The sequence below is a fragment of the Belonocnema kinseyi genome, chromosome 2, assembly GCF_010883055.1.
Source record: "Belonocnema kinseyi isolate 2016_QV_RU_SX_M_011 chromosome 2, B_treatae_v1, whole genome shotgun sequence".
In the NCBI taxonomy this organism is placed as follows: Eukaryota; Metazoa; Arthropoda; class Insecta; order Hymenoptera; family Cynipidae; genus Belonocnema; species Belonocnema kinseyi.
The window spans coordinates 58,359,717-58,378,218 of NC_046658.1; the positions used below are offsets into that span (position 1 = coordinate 58,359,717).

At 30.1% G+C, this 18,502-nt stretch overlaps 1 protein-coding gene across 2 annotated transcripts in view; it reads right to left on the reverse strand.

The window, feature by feature from the left end:
* The window catches only part of LOC117168464 (tight junction protein ZO-1), a 154,016-nt gene that overhangs the window by 116,646 nt on the left and 18,868 nt on the right, over positions 1–18,502 (reverse strand). For both annotated transcript variants that reach the window (XM_033354133.1, XM_033354135.1), the window contains exon 2: positions 15,021–15,243. In XM_033354133.1, the coding sequence (XP_033210024.1) occupies positions 15,021–15,243 (223 nt within the window). The remainder of the gene's footprint in view (positions 1–15,020; positions 15,244–18,502) is intronic.

Consider the following 18,502-nt stretch of genomic DNA (forward strand, 5'->3'; position numbering starts at 1 on the left):
GATAGTGTTTTGTGCTGAGAAGGTCATCAACCTTCAGCAGCGTTGCGTTAAATGGAAGTTCATATGGTCTCATTTTCACATTCCCGACCATCCTTCGGGTGCGAAATTTTTGTTTGTTGAAAATCATCTCATCTTTGAAATACTGTGAAATTGTTGAATGAAAAATGTAATTTTTGGATTTTCCATTATTTTTTATGCCTTCAAAACTTTAATTTTTTGACTGTTCAAGAAAATTCAAAAAGTTGTTACGATAATCTTGTAGGGCATTCAGAAATCAAAATTTTTCTTCTCTTGGCTTTTTTCATAACGTGCGTTATTTGGCTTAAAATGATCATTTTGTGTTTTTTGGAAGTTTGTAGATGATATAATCCTGGTAAATTTTGGTTTGATGCAAAAAGTCATCAGGATCAATTGTTCGATTTTTGGAAGACTACGAATATCCGCCCAGGCAATTTTTGAATCTTGTAAAAAGTGGTCTCAAAAATATTAGGAATACGCTCACTTTTTGAATTTGTATGCAAAATCGCTGACTAACGAACTTCACCTTTACTTTAGGACACTCAAGGTGTGTACTAAATTCCAATCTAGTAGATAACATTTTTGAAGGGGAGGGGGAGTCAAATTTTTGACAAATCTAATAACTTCTCTGATGAGAATGTACAAAATTGTAATAATCAGATTATCTGTTTCTCACGATTTCAACCACATAAAAAACTCATTTTTCGAATTTTTGAAGTTAACGGTGTTTTTCCAAATTACGGCTGACTGCTTATATTCTTTTTAAACCGTATGTACAGTATTACATAAGCGGGAGCGTTTACCCCTCGTTGGGAGGCGCCAGAGAACCTGCATAAACGGCCGTGTAATTCGAACTTAAAGTATAAGCAAAATGAAGATCTTTAAAGAAAATTATAATAAATGAGTGAAAGAAAATATGTAACGTCGACTGTAGCTTAATGAAAAGATGAACGGCAGAGTTAAAAAGTATTATTAAAAAATAAATTAAAGATTTGGTAGGAAGGTACGTTTTGACCAGGAGCAGGTAAGGTAGATTGTTTACTGTTGTGCAAAACTTACCTCTCTAACAAACCTTTCTTTTTCAATAATACTTTTCGATCGTGCAGTTCAACTAATTATTAGGCTACAACCCACGTTCCATATTTTTTCCACTTCTTTTTTATAACTTTCTTTTAAAAACTTTACTTTGCTTCATTTACAGTTCGAATTTCGCGGGCACTTATGTAATTTCGCTAGGGCCTTCTAACGAACAATAAACTCGCCCATAGGCATGATGCGAGCCAATCTAAATAATAAAAAAGTAAAAAATACCGACCTACTAAAACAATTTAGTGCAATAATCAGCGTCAGGGCTTCAGAATTCAACCGATTCACTGATCGACATGAATCTCTTGGATTGGACACGAATAGAAATTTTGCGTAGATTTTGGGTCGCTGAAACCGAATGTGGCAATATAAATCCTCGATCACCTCAGGTTTTAAGATATCCTAACATAAAAATGCAAAAAATGTGATTTTTACATATATTTGAGGTTATACAGGATTGTCAGTGGTTTTTTTTTAAACTGTTCAAAGCATATTAAATAATAAGCCTTCCTCTTTGAAATGACCTTGAGTTTATCCCGGTATCTTTATTTTTCACTGCGATATGACAATTTAAAGTACACGTCTGAGCTACTTATGCATTGTAGTGCATAAGTAGCAATTTCCGTCGTCTTTTACATACAAGTAACTACTAATAGGTTATTTGAATATTCAACATCAATTTTAAAATAATTTACAATTGTTTAAACAAATTAAAATTAAAAAAAATTATTTCGATGGGTACTGATAAAAAATACCTATCTCACGCGGGTCAATTCTAAATCCCCTAATTACACCGCACCTCTTTAAAAAAAAAAAAGGATCTATAGTGTGCAGATTTTAGTCCTCGTAACTTTACTGAGCCCGTTTAAAAACAAAGTAACTCGATTTTTGGCGATTTTCGAAAAATTAGATAACTATATTGAGGAAAATCAGATCGACAATTCGGCATTCGATGCAAGGCTGCACAACATTTTTTTCACTGAAAAACAGTAAAACAAAGCACGTAAGTGGTTTTTGACTCATATTGTCCCGATAAAAAAAAAAACTTAACTCGAGTCTCCCCTGAAATTTTCAAACGGACAGCAATGACATTTGGTATACCGGCAACCGGCGTGTATCACGTTCAGCCTCGTTTTGACTACAGTAGGTAATGGAGTCGTCTGACACGGTGCTAGATACGACAGCTGTCAAAATAGGCAACTATAAGAAACATTATAAATATTTACTTCGGTTTAAATTTATGAACTAACGCAGCTAAAATTTTTTGAAAAATAACCTCTCTTGCACTGCCACTGCTAAGTCTGAAAAATTCCCATTTTACTATTTTGATTTGCCTGTAGATCGTAATTAAATTGGCTATTCTCAGCTTTTCCGAAGCAAAATGATTCATCAGCTGTAAGATTAGTGAATTACATATAAAAAATGTTTGCAATATTTCAAAAACATGTAGGACTTCACATTTCCGTCGATTGTATTTCGATTTGAAACGAAACAGAATTGTGACGATTAAAATGAACTCTATTGAAAAAAGGGAAAAATCGAGTTGCGTTGTTTTTAAACGGGCTCAGTAAAGTTTCGAGGTTTAAAATCACCCGCGTGAGATAGGTGTCTTTTATTAGGACCCATCGATTTATTCCCCAAAAATGTAAAAAATAATCATATTTTCTGATTGAAATGCAATACTTTGGCATTGTTTAGAGTGCATGGTATTTTTTTCTAAAAAAATTATTTAATTATTTAAACAATTAATTTTGGTTTATTTTCAACATTTCGAATAATTCAGCCAGAGATGTCCACCTTTTTCAAATGGGTATCCTATGCTACTTTTTGTTGAATAATTACATAATTTTGATACATTTCTTCTAATGTTTAACAAATTTATATTTGTTTAAACCATTTTTATTTGCTCAAGCAGTTATTTTTCAATAATGAAAAAAATTTCGCAATGCATTTTTGGACCACCCTAATATATATATATAAAACGACATTCACTCTGAAATCAGAGGAACCTTAGAAAATTATTTCATAAAATTTTAAGTCCTTTTAACTTATTTAAACTGATTTCAATTGATCTCAACTCTAATGTCTAACGAGAACTTTATTTTGTTATCATAGATAATTATCTATTATATTTATCATAATAAATGCTAAAATTAACTGTGCTACCTAATGCTAAAATAATAATATATCTAATACGTAACATACAAATTTGTTTTAAAAAAGAATTTAATTAAATAAATATAATTAATGAGCTGAGGATATTAATAAGTTAACAGGACATACAAAATATCCCCTTCCTAACTTATAATTAGTTAAAACTCTGTAACTAATTAACTTTAGTAAATAATTGTAACAGAAAAAAGTTAAAAAATACTGAAAGAAATAATGAAATATCACATATATTTGGTCTAAAATTCTACTCAAATAAATGACTGACAAAGTTTTCATTATTTCATATTTATAAAATAATACGTAATCTTAATTGACTTGATTAAAATTTCAAACAATTCTCCTATTTTTATGTAAGGCAGAAAATACTTGAATATTTTTTAGTTAAAATTCTTTGGAAAAAAATTAGAAGAATGTAAAACTTAAATTATATGACTTGAAAAAAATATTTATTTTGAATGGAAAATAAAAAATTACTCTATATTCGATATAAGTAACATTTTCGAGGTATCAAATTTCATTAGACATTCTTTAATATATTTTTAAATATCTGAACATGGCTGTTTCAAACATTTTTAATAAATATTGTGCTTCCTATTTAAAATTTTTTTATTTGTAACGTCAAAATGTGCAAATATCCAAGTTTTCAGGATTTTGTGCATACTTAACTGTTAATTTGTTATTAATTCAATTGTAAATTAAACGTAGAAAATTTCCAGTGTTTCAATTGTCTAATTATATCTTTTCGGAAATTCGAACTGAAAACGAATTTTGAACTTCGATATTTTCTTATTACGTGCAGGGTTGCAGAGCTGAATTACACGGAAAAAACAGTATTGCCGCTCGAACAATACAAAAGTATAGTTCAGCGAAGTATGCGTATATAGTGTCTAGACCCATGCGGTATCGGTGAGACAACTATACTGATTTGTCGCGAGACCAATACACTGCTTGGCATACAGGTGCGACTCTAACCTTAAAATGGAAGGGAAACGTCATTTGCTCGAGGAGCTTTTTTTTGTAAAAGCTTCTTCGTATCGCATCTTTTTTCTCAAATATCTACCGTTTTAGACCTTTTGAACCAGAAAAACAGCGTTTCGCGAATGGGTGTGTGTGCGCGTATATTTTTAGCTTGTAGTACCATAACTCTCGAAAGAATTTTCATATCACGTATTGTCATGTCAACAAACTTGTATCCTTCGTGGATTAATATGACTTTTAGGAATACTTGTATAGCTGTTACGCCTATACTGGTACAGTTGTGAAATCCATCCGGCAGTGTTGGTGCATTCTTGAAATTAAAGTAATGTGAGGTGATTTGTCATTTAAAACCGTCGGAACTTTTCACCTTTTTTTATATTTGATCATATTTATGGGTTTTAAGTTTTTACTATAATTTTTTGATTGAATGTACTAAAATATTATTTTATTATGATTGCTAAATTAACATGGTGCAGTTCTGCCAACCCTCAAAAGTGGTTATTTCACTGAATCAATAATCACTGATTGCCAGTGACCCATTTCTAGCTAGTTGAATCAGTGAATTTTCACTGTTTGTTTTTGAATTTCACTGATTCAGATTTAGAGAGTATCTACTTTCGGTAATCCGAAAATAATCATTTTGATCTTAACTTAGAAAAACGTGAATATATCCTAAACTAGAACCGGTCATAAGGGTCTTTTTCATGTGGTCGCTTACATATAGTTAAAATTAAAACGTATATACTTCTTCCTATAGGAACAAGTTTTTTTTAATGTTTTAAGATTGATACTTCTTGAAATTAGTTTTATTTTATGAAAAAAATGTATGTCAGACAGTGATATCGCGATCTTCAATTTTGTTTAAAAATTAAATAATCATAAAAATAAGTTGAAGCTGAAACATTTTAAAACATGTTAGAATGTGAAATCCGGAAACAGAAGTTGTTATCCAATATAAATTTGGCACAGTTAAAAAATTTGAATTTAAGAGCATTGAAAAGTGCATTTTTTAATAATTGATATATATTCAAATTATTAATTACAGTACGGGGCCGCTCCAGTATTACGTACGCATAATTTTCCATATTACTGCCCACCCCCGTCCATATAAGTATATTTTTGCATTGCGAATTTAAACAATAAGAATCTATTCAGATCTCAGTCACCCTCTCAAAATGCTCAAGTAATACTTGAATAGCCCCTAAGGCCGACATGTCAAATCTTGGAAATAAATATTTAAATATAATTAAAGGTATAACGATTTTATTATTAATGGTGGTATTTTTTAATTCATTTTTAATTCATTAAGCTAAATCTTTTCAGGGTAAGCATAACTCAATCGGTTCTATAAAAAAAATACTGCCGGGGATCCAGGAATTCATAGGAGAAAAGTGGACAAGGGACGTGTAGGAGGAGGTATAAAGGGGAGTTACAAAATTTTTAGATCAATCTAGAATTCCTTTAAAGATGTTTATTTAACCACTTTTTCTTGTTGGACTTTTTATTTCCCCGTTCATGGATTTCCAATCTACATAGGTATCTCCATTTTGAAATTCTCATCATAATGAGAAGCTATTAGTTTTATGTGAAAACTGAATATCTCGGATTTCTTGAAATTTTCACGTTTCAAGACTCCCTGAATCAGAAAAAAACACGTTTTATGATTGTGCCTGTCGTTGTCGTCGTCTGTATACCGTATAACTTTCGAAAGACTAATCCGATTATGTTGCGCTTTGGCACACGTTTTCAGGGACCAAAACGAAAGATCGAGTTCGTTAACCAGCATTTTGTAACCAACGGTTCTGGTTTACCCACAAATCAAAATAATGAAAAATAACAAACACATTTTGTGGTCAAACTATGTAAGATACAAAAAAATATTAAAGTAATCACAAAAACTATACTTTGTTCTTTATGTTGCAATATCTGAATAAGCAGTTCAAGAGCTAGATACAGAAATTAATATAATATTTTTTCATTATCATATAATATTATTTAATTACATATGAATAGTAAATATTTTCATTATTAGAAATAAATGAAGGAATTACATTTTAAGCTTGAATCTAAAAGAGTTAAATTAATTATAATAATTAATTCTGCAAGTTAAAGAAAAATTAAACTTTCACTACACGCGGTAGCATATTCAAATTTTGAATATAGAATGCATAATTCCAATGTAAAACGAACAATGGTATGTATTTTTTAAAGGAGTATATTTGAAGAGAAAAGGGGGGAATTAAAAAAAAGGGGAAATGCATATTTTAGGCAACAATGTGAGGCCACCGTATTTGCGGACATCTAAAAAACGATTCTTACTGTATTAAATTCAAAACTGTGTTGAGCGCAATTTTTTAAATATTAAGGCGAGCATAAAGAGTTTCTTAAATTAAAAAATTAATCGCGGCAAATAAATTGAAAGGTATTAAGCCATCTGGCATGAAAGCAGAGAATCAAGATTCTAGTGACGTAGCAAGGTCGATATAAAAGAGCATGATTTTAACGAATGGTAAAAACAGCTAAAAGTAAAGCAGTTGATAAGGTAGAAATTCAAGAAATTGTAAAAAATCATCGTCGGTCAGTTGACAAGTACAGCCAGCCCCCTGCCACGACCGTGTATGTGTATGTGTAGTAGATTTCTTACGGTCGGAGGGGAAATGTCGGTCAAACGAAGCCAACAGATGGCACCACAAAAAGTAGGTCTGTCTTTTTCATTGAATTGCATTAAGAAAAAGCAAAAATAATAAAAAACTTGATGCTGTTTGCAAAAAAGCAAAAAATAGTATATGAAAAAATAAGAGTAACTATTACTAATTGTTTCAAAAAAGAAAAAGTCATAAACATATGTAATTTAATATGAATAAAATTTAATTTTGAGATACATTTTGAAAGCAGTTCGAACTTCAAATTTCTATGATTTATTTTGCTGATATTATTGATTTTATTATTTGCTCTAGTTGAACAAAATTATTTATTGTTGAAATTATTAATGTAGCTAATGAAGAAATTAATAATATTTAAGACCTCAATGACAAAAATATTAAAAACATAGACATGATCAGAAGAATTAATAAAAAATATATTACTTATATCCAATATAAATATAATAATAATTAGAATATGTAAGACTACAACTTAAGTTGCAAAGTGAAGCATCTTTGTACCTTTAAAATCTTAATAATTTCAAGTTTTGAAGGAAACATTGTTAAAAAGTAGTGGTAATTGTAATTAAAATGTTTGAGGGAATCAAGTTTCAAATCAAATAATTTGAGGGAATCATTTGATAACAAGTCAATGACACGAATGATAAATGAGAAAATGGATTTAATATTATTTAATATAATGTTTCTATTTATTTAAATTGAACCAAACATCATATATACATTTATACAGTTCAATAATTTGTTTGTTGCTTAATCTTGAAAGCTTTTTTCTCGCTGCATTCAACCCCTAATCATTTTATTTAAAGTTTTAAATTTAAAGGAGCTTTTAAATTAAATAGTTAATTATATTATTGCAAACCTTATTTCTAAAATAAACAGACTATAAGCTATTAAAATCTATAAACAAACGTACTGTATTCATGACGCACAGTTGGAGGAAATGCACTTTTTTCATTCAAAAATGCCCAGAGCCTTCAATTTTCTTGCGATTTTGAATTTTTCTGTTTTAAATTAAAGATCATTAAATTCTATAGATCTTGACTCTCCGAAATTTTGTCTCCTCTATTTTTTTATTAATAATTTTTCCAGTCAAAGTATGAACAAAGTCTTATTATCGATAAAAAGATTCTGTTTGCTAAAAGTGCTTCCCATTAATGTAGGAATGACATTAAATAACCACTGTGATAAACAATTTTTCTGTCAAAATATTTGAATTTGAAATTTTTCAAATTATAATTTCCTTCAATGGCCAGAAGGACTTCAGGTATTCCTTAAAATAATAAATATTTAATAATATTTGATAAAATATAACAATTTAAATTTTTGTAAACAAATTAGATAAACAAATTTAAAATGTTTGCCCTTACGCATAGAAATTTTTTTTTGCACTGAAAATGTTTTAACATATTGGACGAATGACTGCTAGTCACAAATATATTAGAAGAGTTAACAATAACCATTGTTATTAGCAATTCTTGTGACAACATATTTAAACTTAAGGTTTGATCAAATTTAAATTTTCTTTGATGGCCAAGTCGGTGGGTTATTGTCAAAAGATTTTGTATTGAGTGAATCTCAGCATGCAGTGTTATGATTCATTTCCAATCTATTACGATTGAAAACCCGACTTTTTCCAAGTGGAACTGCCAACATTGGGACATTTTTTATGTAAATTGTTTATAAACATGTAAGTTGTTATATTCCACTAAATATGATCAAAGATACATTGTTTAGGAATATCCGTAGCCATTGCAGCGATTAAAGAAAATAAAAATTTTGATAAAACCTTACATTTGAATATTTTGTCACGAGAATTAATTATAACAATGGTTATTGTTAACTTCTCAAATATTTTTGTGACTAGAAGTTATTCGTCCAACAGCTTAAAATATTTCCAGCGTAAAAAAAAATTCTATGCGAAAGGACCAAAATTTTGTATTGCATTATCTAATGTATTTACAAAAATTTAAATTGTTATATTTTAACAAATATTATTAAATAGTTATTGTTTTAGGGAATACCTGAATTCTTCCTGGCGCTTGAAGGAAATAATAATTTGAAAAATCTCAAATTATAATATTTTGCAACAAGAATTGTTTATAACTATAGTTATTATAAACTTTTAAATTATTTTTGTTATTAAATGTCATTCCTACATTAATGTGAAGCACTTTTAGCACCAACAAATTTTACCGATAATAAGACTATTTGTTCATTTGTTTATCAAATTTGTTTGCAACAAATAAATGGAATAATAAATAAATGATTTGTATTTTATGATCCCCTAAACATTAATTTAAGACAATATAAAGTTTTCCTGATCAGTTATCAAAGCATAAAAAAGTGTTATGTACACAATTTCAGTTTTTTCATGCTTTGAGTAGAAAAATTATTAATAAACGAATAGAGAAGACAAAAGTTCGGAGCGTTTAACTGAACGAAAAAAGTGAATTTCCTCCTACTGTCCGTCATGAGTACGGTACGTTTGTTTATAGAGTTTAATAGTTTATAGTCTATTCATTTTAGAAATGAGGTTTGCAAAAAAATAATTATCTATTTAATTCAAAATCTCCTTTAAATTAAAATTTTTTAATAAAATTATTAGGGGCTGAATGCAGCGAAAAAAAAGCTTTCAAGATTAAGCAAGAAATAAATGATTGCACTGTATAAATGTATATATGATATTCGGTTCAATTTAAATAAATATATACATTTTATTAAATAATATTAAATCCACTTTCTCATTTATTAGTCTTTTCATTGACTTTTTACCAAATTATTCCCTCAATATACAATATACGTCATATATTTTTTATTAATTCTTCTGATCATGTATATGTTTGAAATATTTCTGTCACTGAGGTCTTTAATATTATTAATTTTTTTTATTAGCTGCATTAATAATTTCAACAAAAAATAATTTTTTTACTTTAAAAAATAATAAAATCAATAATATGAGCAAACTAAATCACAAAATTATAAAGTTCGAACTGCTTTCAAAATGTATCTCAAAATTAAATTTTATTCATATTAAACTACATATTTTCATGACTTTTTCTTTTTTGAAATAATTAGTATAATAGTTAGACTTATTTTTTCATCTATTTTTTGTTTTGTTTATTTGCAAACAGCATCGAAGTTTTTAATTATTTTTTGCTTTTTCTTAATGCAATTCAATGAAAAAAACAGACCTATTTTTGTGGCGCCATCTATTGGATTAGTTTAACCGACAATTCCCCTCCGGATCGTAAGAGAACATAAAAGAGGGGGCGATGCATGAGGCTGAGTACAACCTGGTACAACCTATGGACATAGGAAACACGTGACTCGGCATGCGAATGCGGGGTTGATGCAATGAGGGGGGAGGTCCGCCATCTTTTGATGTCCCGAAACAAACATCGTAGAGCCCACATGTTTATATTTTCATGCACAGTTTGTCGGAAAAAATGCTCGTGCGCATAAGCAAGTAGCACATCGTAAGATGGCGGCTCTCCCCACTCATGGAATTCTCCCCCATCCCGTGGATTCAACCCCGCTCGTCCAGGTTAGAATGGCATGTGTCCATGGTACAACCAATTATTTAAACAGGAGATTTTTTGAATCTATTAAATAACTAAAATATTTATTTCACCTTGTCAATGTATGAAGAAAGGTTTTATTTTTGTGCCTTTATAAAATGTTTACAAATATTTTTAAAAAAGTAGGTTAATATTCTGACGGGGCAGAGATTAAAAATAATTATTTTTTTATCACAGTACGTAGAGCTATTTATGTAGAGTTTAAAAAGAATTATAAAGACTATCGTATTTTTTCTTCTTTAATCTGTATGATGCGCTGAACTTTAGCATTATACAAATCTGTTTAGTATTTCTCTTTATGAATATAAACAACCCCGATATCTTAAAAAAAAAAACTTGCTTCAAGATGCCCAAAAAACTTAATTTTTCAAATTCCCAGACATTTACCTGACCAATTTTTTATTTTCCCTGATTATGAATTTTACAGATGAGAGAATGTTTTAAGATGTTTAATATATAAGTTTTTGATACATGTAATAATTTCATATAAATTCCCTGACTTTAGCAAGCTTGTATTCAAAATCCCTGACTTTTCACTCATTTCCAGCTTTTTCCTGATCTGCGGCCAAACTCAATGTACTGTTAAAAATAACAAAATCCTAAAATAAAAATTTTGAAAATGCGATGAATAATTTAATAGGTTTTGTATTTTTTCTAAGTAAACAAGATTTGTATCTTAATTTTTTTACATCGGTAACTTCATTGATGAGAAAACAACCAAGATTTTATCAAGGCTTCTGAATTTTCTTTCTTAGCAATATACAATACTTCCACAATTGTTTTTACTTTTAAGGGTCGTTGAAAATTACACAGTAATACAAGAATCTGAATTTCAGTAGAAAAAGGTGGTTGACTTTCAGATGTAACCAAAAGGATCATTCGCCAGTTGAAAGTCAACTGATGATGATGATAACATGACTTTAAGTAACGCGCTTGTTTGAAAGTCAACTGCTTTATGTACGTTAAATGTACTTTATAGGTTAATTTAAGACAGCAAGATTGTTGACTTTCCGTCAACACATGCGTGTGAAATGAAACTTATAGGTTAATTTAAGTCAGCTGATTGTTGTAATTCATAACATTTATGCGATATCGTTCAGTTATTAGGAACATGAAATGAATATAAAATTAAAAATGGAAAAATTTTAGGAAATGACATTTTTTTAAATGTGAGAATTAAATAAATTAGTTATTTATGCCTAATAAATCAAGTTGTTTTATCCTTCAAGTCGATGAGATTAGAAGAAGGAAAAAAGAACTTAGTGACACTAAACAAGGCACTTATATCCATTTCAAGCTACCAGGTACAGAACGTGAATCTTCAATCCTTTTTCATATATTTTTTTATCACATGTGTACGTTTATTCGATTTATAATCAAAATCCCGTTATAGATCTGAGTACATAAATCAAAATAGGAACCGTTGACGAAACAACTACCATGAGCTCAGTGTTGATCGATACTATCCAGTGCTATCGACGCCAAATTGGCTACTCTCAGCTGATCTTTTGGCTCTTCTTCTGAAATCGCCGAAATCCGTTTAAGTGTTTGCGCATCGCATTTTGCTCACGCCTTTCTGCCAGCACAAATTGAATTTCAAATAATGCGAATGAAAATCATCCCAAACTCAACATACCTGACAGTTAATTATCATATTACTCGTACATCAGATACGAGACACTGTACTTAAGTTCCATTTCTGGTTGAAATTAAGTCACTTACTTAATTTAAAGCAAAAATGATATTCATCTACATTTAAAATTCATCATTTTGTATTACTGTGTAATGATAATCATAATTTTTTCCGAAATCTGCTGATGTAATCCGCCTGCTTTGTCTTTTCGCACCTTTTATAACGTTGATCACTCAAAGCATGACTGCTAATGAGCCCAAAATTAAGTCGAGTATGGAGGGGTTTATTTAATTTTTTTCTGGCTCGCCGTAATAGTTTCCAACAAATACGGAATTTGCTTTATTCGGATAGTTTGCATTTTTTACGTGTATCTACGGATTACCATGAATTTTTATGGGATTATGAAGACTTCAAGCGATTTCCAAAGATTTCAAGGAACCTCAAAGAATGCATAGAAATTTTGAATGATTTCACGGGATTTCCAGGGAGTTTAATCCATTTAAAGCAATTTCAAGAAATCATATACGATATCGATGGAATCCCAAGAATTTCAAGGGATTTTCTTATGAGTGAAAACATTTTAAGAGATTTACAAAATCTACTGAAGAATTTGCGGAATTTCAAAGGATTACAAGGAATACAAGTGTACACCAGATTTCAAGAATCGTTAACTTTTCGACTCTAAATTTATTTTACGTATGTAATGTAAAATATTACATAATAAAAAAATAACTAAATACAATAATGATATAACATTGTGTTACAAAAAAAAATCAATACACGTTTTGCAAAACATTGTAGCATTATAGGTCTTATTAGTCGTCTAGAATATAGTGGAACAAAAAAAGGTATTTTACAACCCATGTGATTTTCTTTTCGCCTGAAATTAGAAAAATGCACCCTTTTAACTACGCGGATTGTTCATTTTGTCATGGTGAAAACCTACTAAACTACAATCGAAAATATTTCTAAGTTTCTGATTTTTTTAACTTCAGAAAAATTTTTATAACATTAAAAAAAATAGAATTGGTTGAAATGTGACTGAATTGTCGAACGGTATCAGTACCGTTTTTGTAGCTTTCGTTGTAGCTGCCGATTCAACTGCTGAATTACCTTAAAATTCGATACATGAGTCAAATTTTAACCAATTGTAATAAAAAAATCTCATCCTACGATTCCGCAAAATGCCATTGTATTGTTGTTAAAATTGAAAAAATCGGGAAAAAATGAGAAACTTTGAAATATTTTTGATTATTGCTCCGTGACCTTTCACCGGGATCACAGAAAAAATAGAAGATAAACTTTATATCGATTTTCGATGAAAGATTCTCTGCAACAAAAATTAACTTCACAGGATAAACTTTACACAAATATCGGTTAAACTTTCACTTGTTTTTCCATGACAAACACATGTTTTTTGAAAGACGCGAAGTTGACTAAACCAAACTTCATCGCACTAAAAAATGTTGTCCTCTTCCATTACATGGAAAAGTGTGCGATTGAGAAAGTTTGTCAACTTGACGTAAGTTAGAGAGGTTCTGTTCTTTTTTTGATCATCATACGAAAGATACATGAAATAAATATATAAACAGTATTTTCGGTACTTGTTTGAAAAATGTGTGAAAAGATTTTGAGAAGGAAAAGTACAGGTAAGTACTTTTTAAATTTGCAACATGATAAAGAAATAATGGAATTAATATAACTTGATTGAAAAGTTTAAAGTTTTTCGAAACGTAAACATGAAAAATATTATAATTTCATTAAAAGTTATTATGAAATGACTCAGTTTTGAAATTGGTAAATTACGTATTTACAAACATATATACAATTTAATGAGCACGGATAATTGCAAATAATCTGATATTATAATGAAGCGCTCTACTGATAGAAATCTCAGAGTATATGCTAAAGATTCTCAAGGCTCTGAGAAATTCTCCGCAGGCACTCAGGTTGTGAGTAAAGGTTAAATTTCTAAATCATTTCTATTAAAATTAGATGGCAGTTATGTAAAACTATAAAATATATTAGAGGTTTATTGTACGTAGAGTGAGGGCTTTAAAAAAGCAAAGTGTATTCGTCTTCACCGGCGTGTAACTTGCACCACAACCCGGCACTTGACACCTGCATCAAAACAAACGAACAGAACCTCTCTAACTTACGTCAATTTGACAAACTTTCTCACTCGCAAACTTTTTCATGTATAGGAAGAGGACAACTGCACACCTGCGCACGAAAATTCAAGATCTTCCTGTAATGTGCATACCACTTAAGGTAATGTTTCTATTGCAAAGTGGGGAAACGGAGTTAGGTCTCCTTATTATTCCTTCGTGGTTTATCTACATTCAAACTAAAAAAATTAAAAATCGAATGAAAAATGGCAGACATATGAAATATTCATAAAATAATCTATACATACACCTCTAAAAAAACGGGTTTAAGACCTACAATTTATACTAAGTTTCGTGAAAGGCATTTTTCCAGTGCAACACAATGTAATGTGTATAATGATATAAAAATGTATTTCAACAACAAAAACTAGTTTCAATTAACATATTTAAAAAAATAATTGGGCAGAGAAAACTTACTTAAGAAATGCTTAAACAACCCCGCCCCCCGCCCTGCAAAGTAAAGATTGGTCATATTTTTTGGGCCCACCTTCCCCAAAAAAGCCGTAAGCAATTAATGGACGTCTCCCTATATATAAGAAACCAACTTTTTGCTATAACTTTGCACAACTTTTTCATCGAGATAGATAAATCAATTTTTTATACTTGAAGGAATATTTAAGCAGTCACACTTATGACGAAGATAAAGCGTTCTCGAATCTAGAGAAAATACCTTTCTAATGTAATAAGAAACTATGTAGCCCATAAAACACTTTATTCGACTCACCGGTTCGTCAACTGGCTCCTCAAAAACCTCTAAAATTGGATCCGAGTTTGAGTCAATTTCGTTTGATGGGAAATATGATTCCCGATGTTGATTTAAAGGAGGAGGTGCTGGTATCGATGTTGGAGGTACTACAGCCGAAATTGGAGAACAGGAAGTTCCTCCCGGACCTGAACACTCTTGAAATTCACCTGACCCGCTGCCTCTTCTCGATTCGACGTCAGCACTGCAGAAGTAAAGAAAAGTTTACATTAGTTTTAGAATACATTTTTTTCGCCATAATTATAATTTCCTTTTAAAATTTCCATCGTGAAATGAAGAGTGAAAATGATACAAATGAAAACTAGTATTTGTTCATTAGTTTTCGCACATAAATTAGGTAACACATTATCTGCTAATTTTTTATCCCTCCCCTTCTCCATGTGACAAGTAGGAGCATCATGGCTTGGGACCCCCCGCGCGCTTATGTTAAGTAACTTTTTTCAAAAATACGACAATCAAAAATTCTATCATTTTTATGGTTTACATTTGAAAGTTCTTCAATTTGGAAGACTTAGAAGTGAAAACGCTTAACTTTTGGTCCCAAAAAACATCTTAGTTTAAGAATTTTGATACACCTTTCAAGTTGAAGAGTTTGGAATTGTAAATATCTTCGAAATGGAAAATAATTTGTTTCATTCAACCAAAAAAAATAATTCTAAAAACGGCTGTGTGTTTATGGATATTTTTCTCTAGATGAAAAAAAATCCAAATCCTAATCTTATCATGCTGACATTGAAGTCTTTATAACGTTATTACAATCTTTTATTTTAATTACCAACATTTAACGCTATACTATAATTTTCGATAAATTGATTTCCTATAGGGTTGATTTGTTACAAAATATTACGTAACAGTATCAAAAAGTTTTTACGTAATTAACGAATGGCCCCTTAATACTAAATAGTAATTTCTTGATTGATATAGAGACCTTTTTGATCAATGTTAGAGAAAGCGAGGTATGTCCCACACATATAAAATGTAAAGCAAACATTGCTTTGGAAATAATTTTATTAGGATATATCAATAATTCTAGGGCATGTCCACAAAACCTGATAAGAGAGAAAAAATACAGAGAGATAATAATTGTGAAAGAAAATATATTTGCTTTATAAGTGGACAATTTTTCTGATATGAGATGATTAATTATTATCTTTGAATGCATCGTATTTTGATACTTTCTCTCAGTCTTAATAAAGTTTCGCTTTTGTGAGCTACTCTCGTGGTAAGTGTTTAAATTGTATTACTATTCTAGTAAAGTTTAGAAAAAAGAACAAATTCTTTATTTTTTTCAAGTACAAAAACTTTATATAAATGATTCTCCGCATAGCGCAAAACCTGAGCATCGACATTTAAAACTTTTTTCGTGATTCAAGATCAAACAAATGGTATTAAATATATAAAAAGGTCAAGAAATCGAATGCAATGGGCCGAAAATAATTGAAATATTTTATGCATTTTTAAACCAATTTAGATATAAGAACTTCCATGTCAAATCATTCAAATAATTTAAGCTATTGTTAGTCATTTTGATGAAAGCTGTAGTATCCGTTCTCTTAGATGTTGAACAAAAAACTGACAACAATTTTGAGATCATTCACAAAACTTAGGAGTAATTTAAAATAGAAAATTGTACCCCTTTTTTCTTTGAACCTACCTAAATTTTTATAGGTACACTGAGAAAACTATATCGCATGAATTACAATATATACCGTAATTCCTGCGCTATATATCATAATTATCGCATTATAATAGCGCAAAATCTTGATATCGTACATTGCAAGTTTTTACATTATATACCGCATAATTGTGCAGTCTATAACGTAAGAATTTAAGTTTATTACGCTATCACATTGTGTTTCTTCTTTTATGACCTCGCGAGGGTTCGAGTAGTGAACAAACGATCACAGGAAAATTTAAAGATAAAGTTTACATCGATTCCAGGTGAAAGATTAACCGGAACAAAAATTAACCTTGCCAGATAAACTTTACATGAATTGAAGATAATTTCCGATTTTTAACCTTGCCTGGATAATCTTTCATCTTATAATCGCTCCGTTTTTATTCGAGGTGTAGTGACAATTACGACGCCAGTGCTATCCAGCGTCGTTTACCTTCATTAAATTTGAGAGAAATGGGGATTCCTATCTGTCAGTTACATTTCGCGCTTTGCTAAATGATATTAAGTAAGTTCTAATTCGTCTACAATAATGTGATTTATTTCAGAGGAAATATATCAGTAAGAACACATTTTTTGTGTGTTTTCTGTTGTTGATTCTACATGTTTTACCGAAATTTGTTCACTTCAGCGCGACGCAGTCGACGAGTTCAGAATTATTTTTCTAACCTTAGTGAAACTTTTGCCGAAATATGTTTAATCAGTAACCGTTGCAGGTCTTATCTACAGCAAAATTTGCCTTTTTTTGTGATCGTTTTAAAGCTGGTGTCTCGATTTATAGCTCGAACTCACTCACACTCTGCTTTTTTCTATTGCTGCTAAGGACGCCGCGCCGTATAGACGACGACACTAACCAAATTTAACTTCATTTTTTTTCTGTGATAATAGTGCATTATAATATCGTAGAAAGCTCCGGAACCTGATTGTACGTTATAATATTGCGCTTTCTTGCAATATAGAGATTTTGCGATATCATTGTACGATATCTTTTTCTCCGTGTAGCTATCAATGTCCTCTACAAGCCCTGTACATATCAAAATGGGATCTTTATTTTTCGAAAAATAATTAGAAAAGTACGACGAAACGATGCGCACGATGTGAAAAAACATGTAAACAATTAGAGAGCGGAAGACGAATATTATAATCGTATGCACGAATTATGAATTCACAGCGTACGTTCTTAATTATGTCTCGAAAACTAAGAGAGGTCCCATTTGAATATTTGTAGGACTTTTATAGGACATTGTAAGCTATCTATGAAAAAATTGAAAAATAGAAGTGGATTTTTTTCAGTGACTTAGTTTAAAAATTTGCTTTTGAAAAAGCCAAGAAGTTCATTTTGTTCATAAAATATTTCTTCAAAATTGCGTCTTATTACAAATAAATTTCAAAAATACACCTTAATAGCATTCAAATCACCAAAGTTATAAAAGTTTAAGAAAAAAGACCAACATTTTCAATTTTAAATAACTCTTAAGTTCTTTTAATTTTTCAAAAGTTATTTTAGGATTTTTCTTTTAGCATATAAGAGAACGGATCCTACAATTTTCATCAAAATTACGAAATTCACGAAATTCGAATTACGAAATTCGATACGAAATTCTTTAGATGTCTAAAAGCGATTGATTCGTATTGGGAGGGATTTTATGAATTTCTATGAACATTCTATGAATTTCTAGAATCTTCTATAGACACATAACAACACACTAGGTGCGTTAGTATGTGTTTTGAGGCCAATGAATAAATCCTCACTACTCATTATAACACT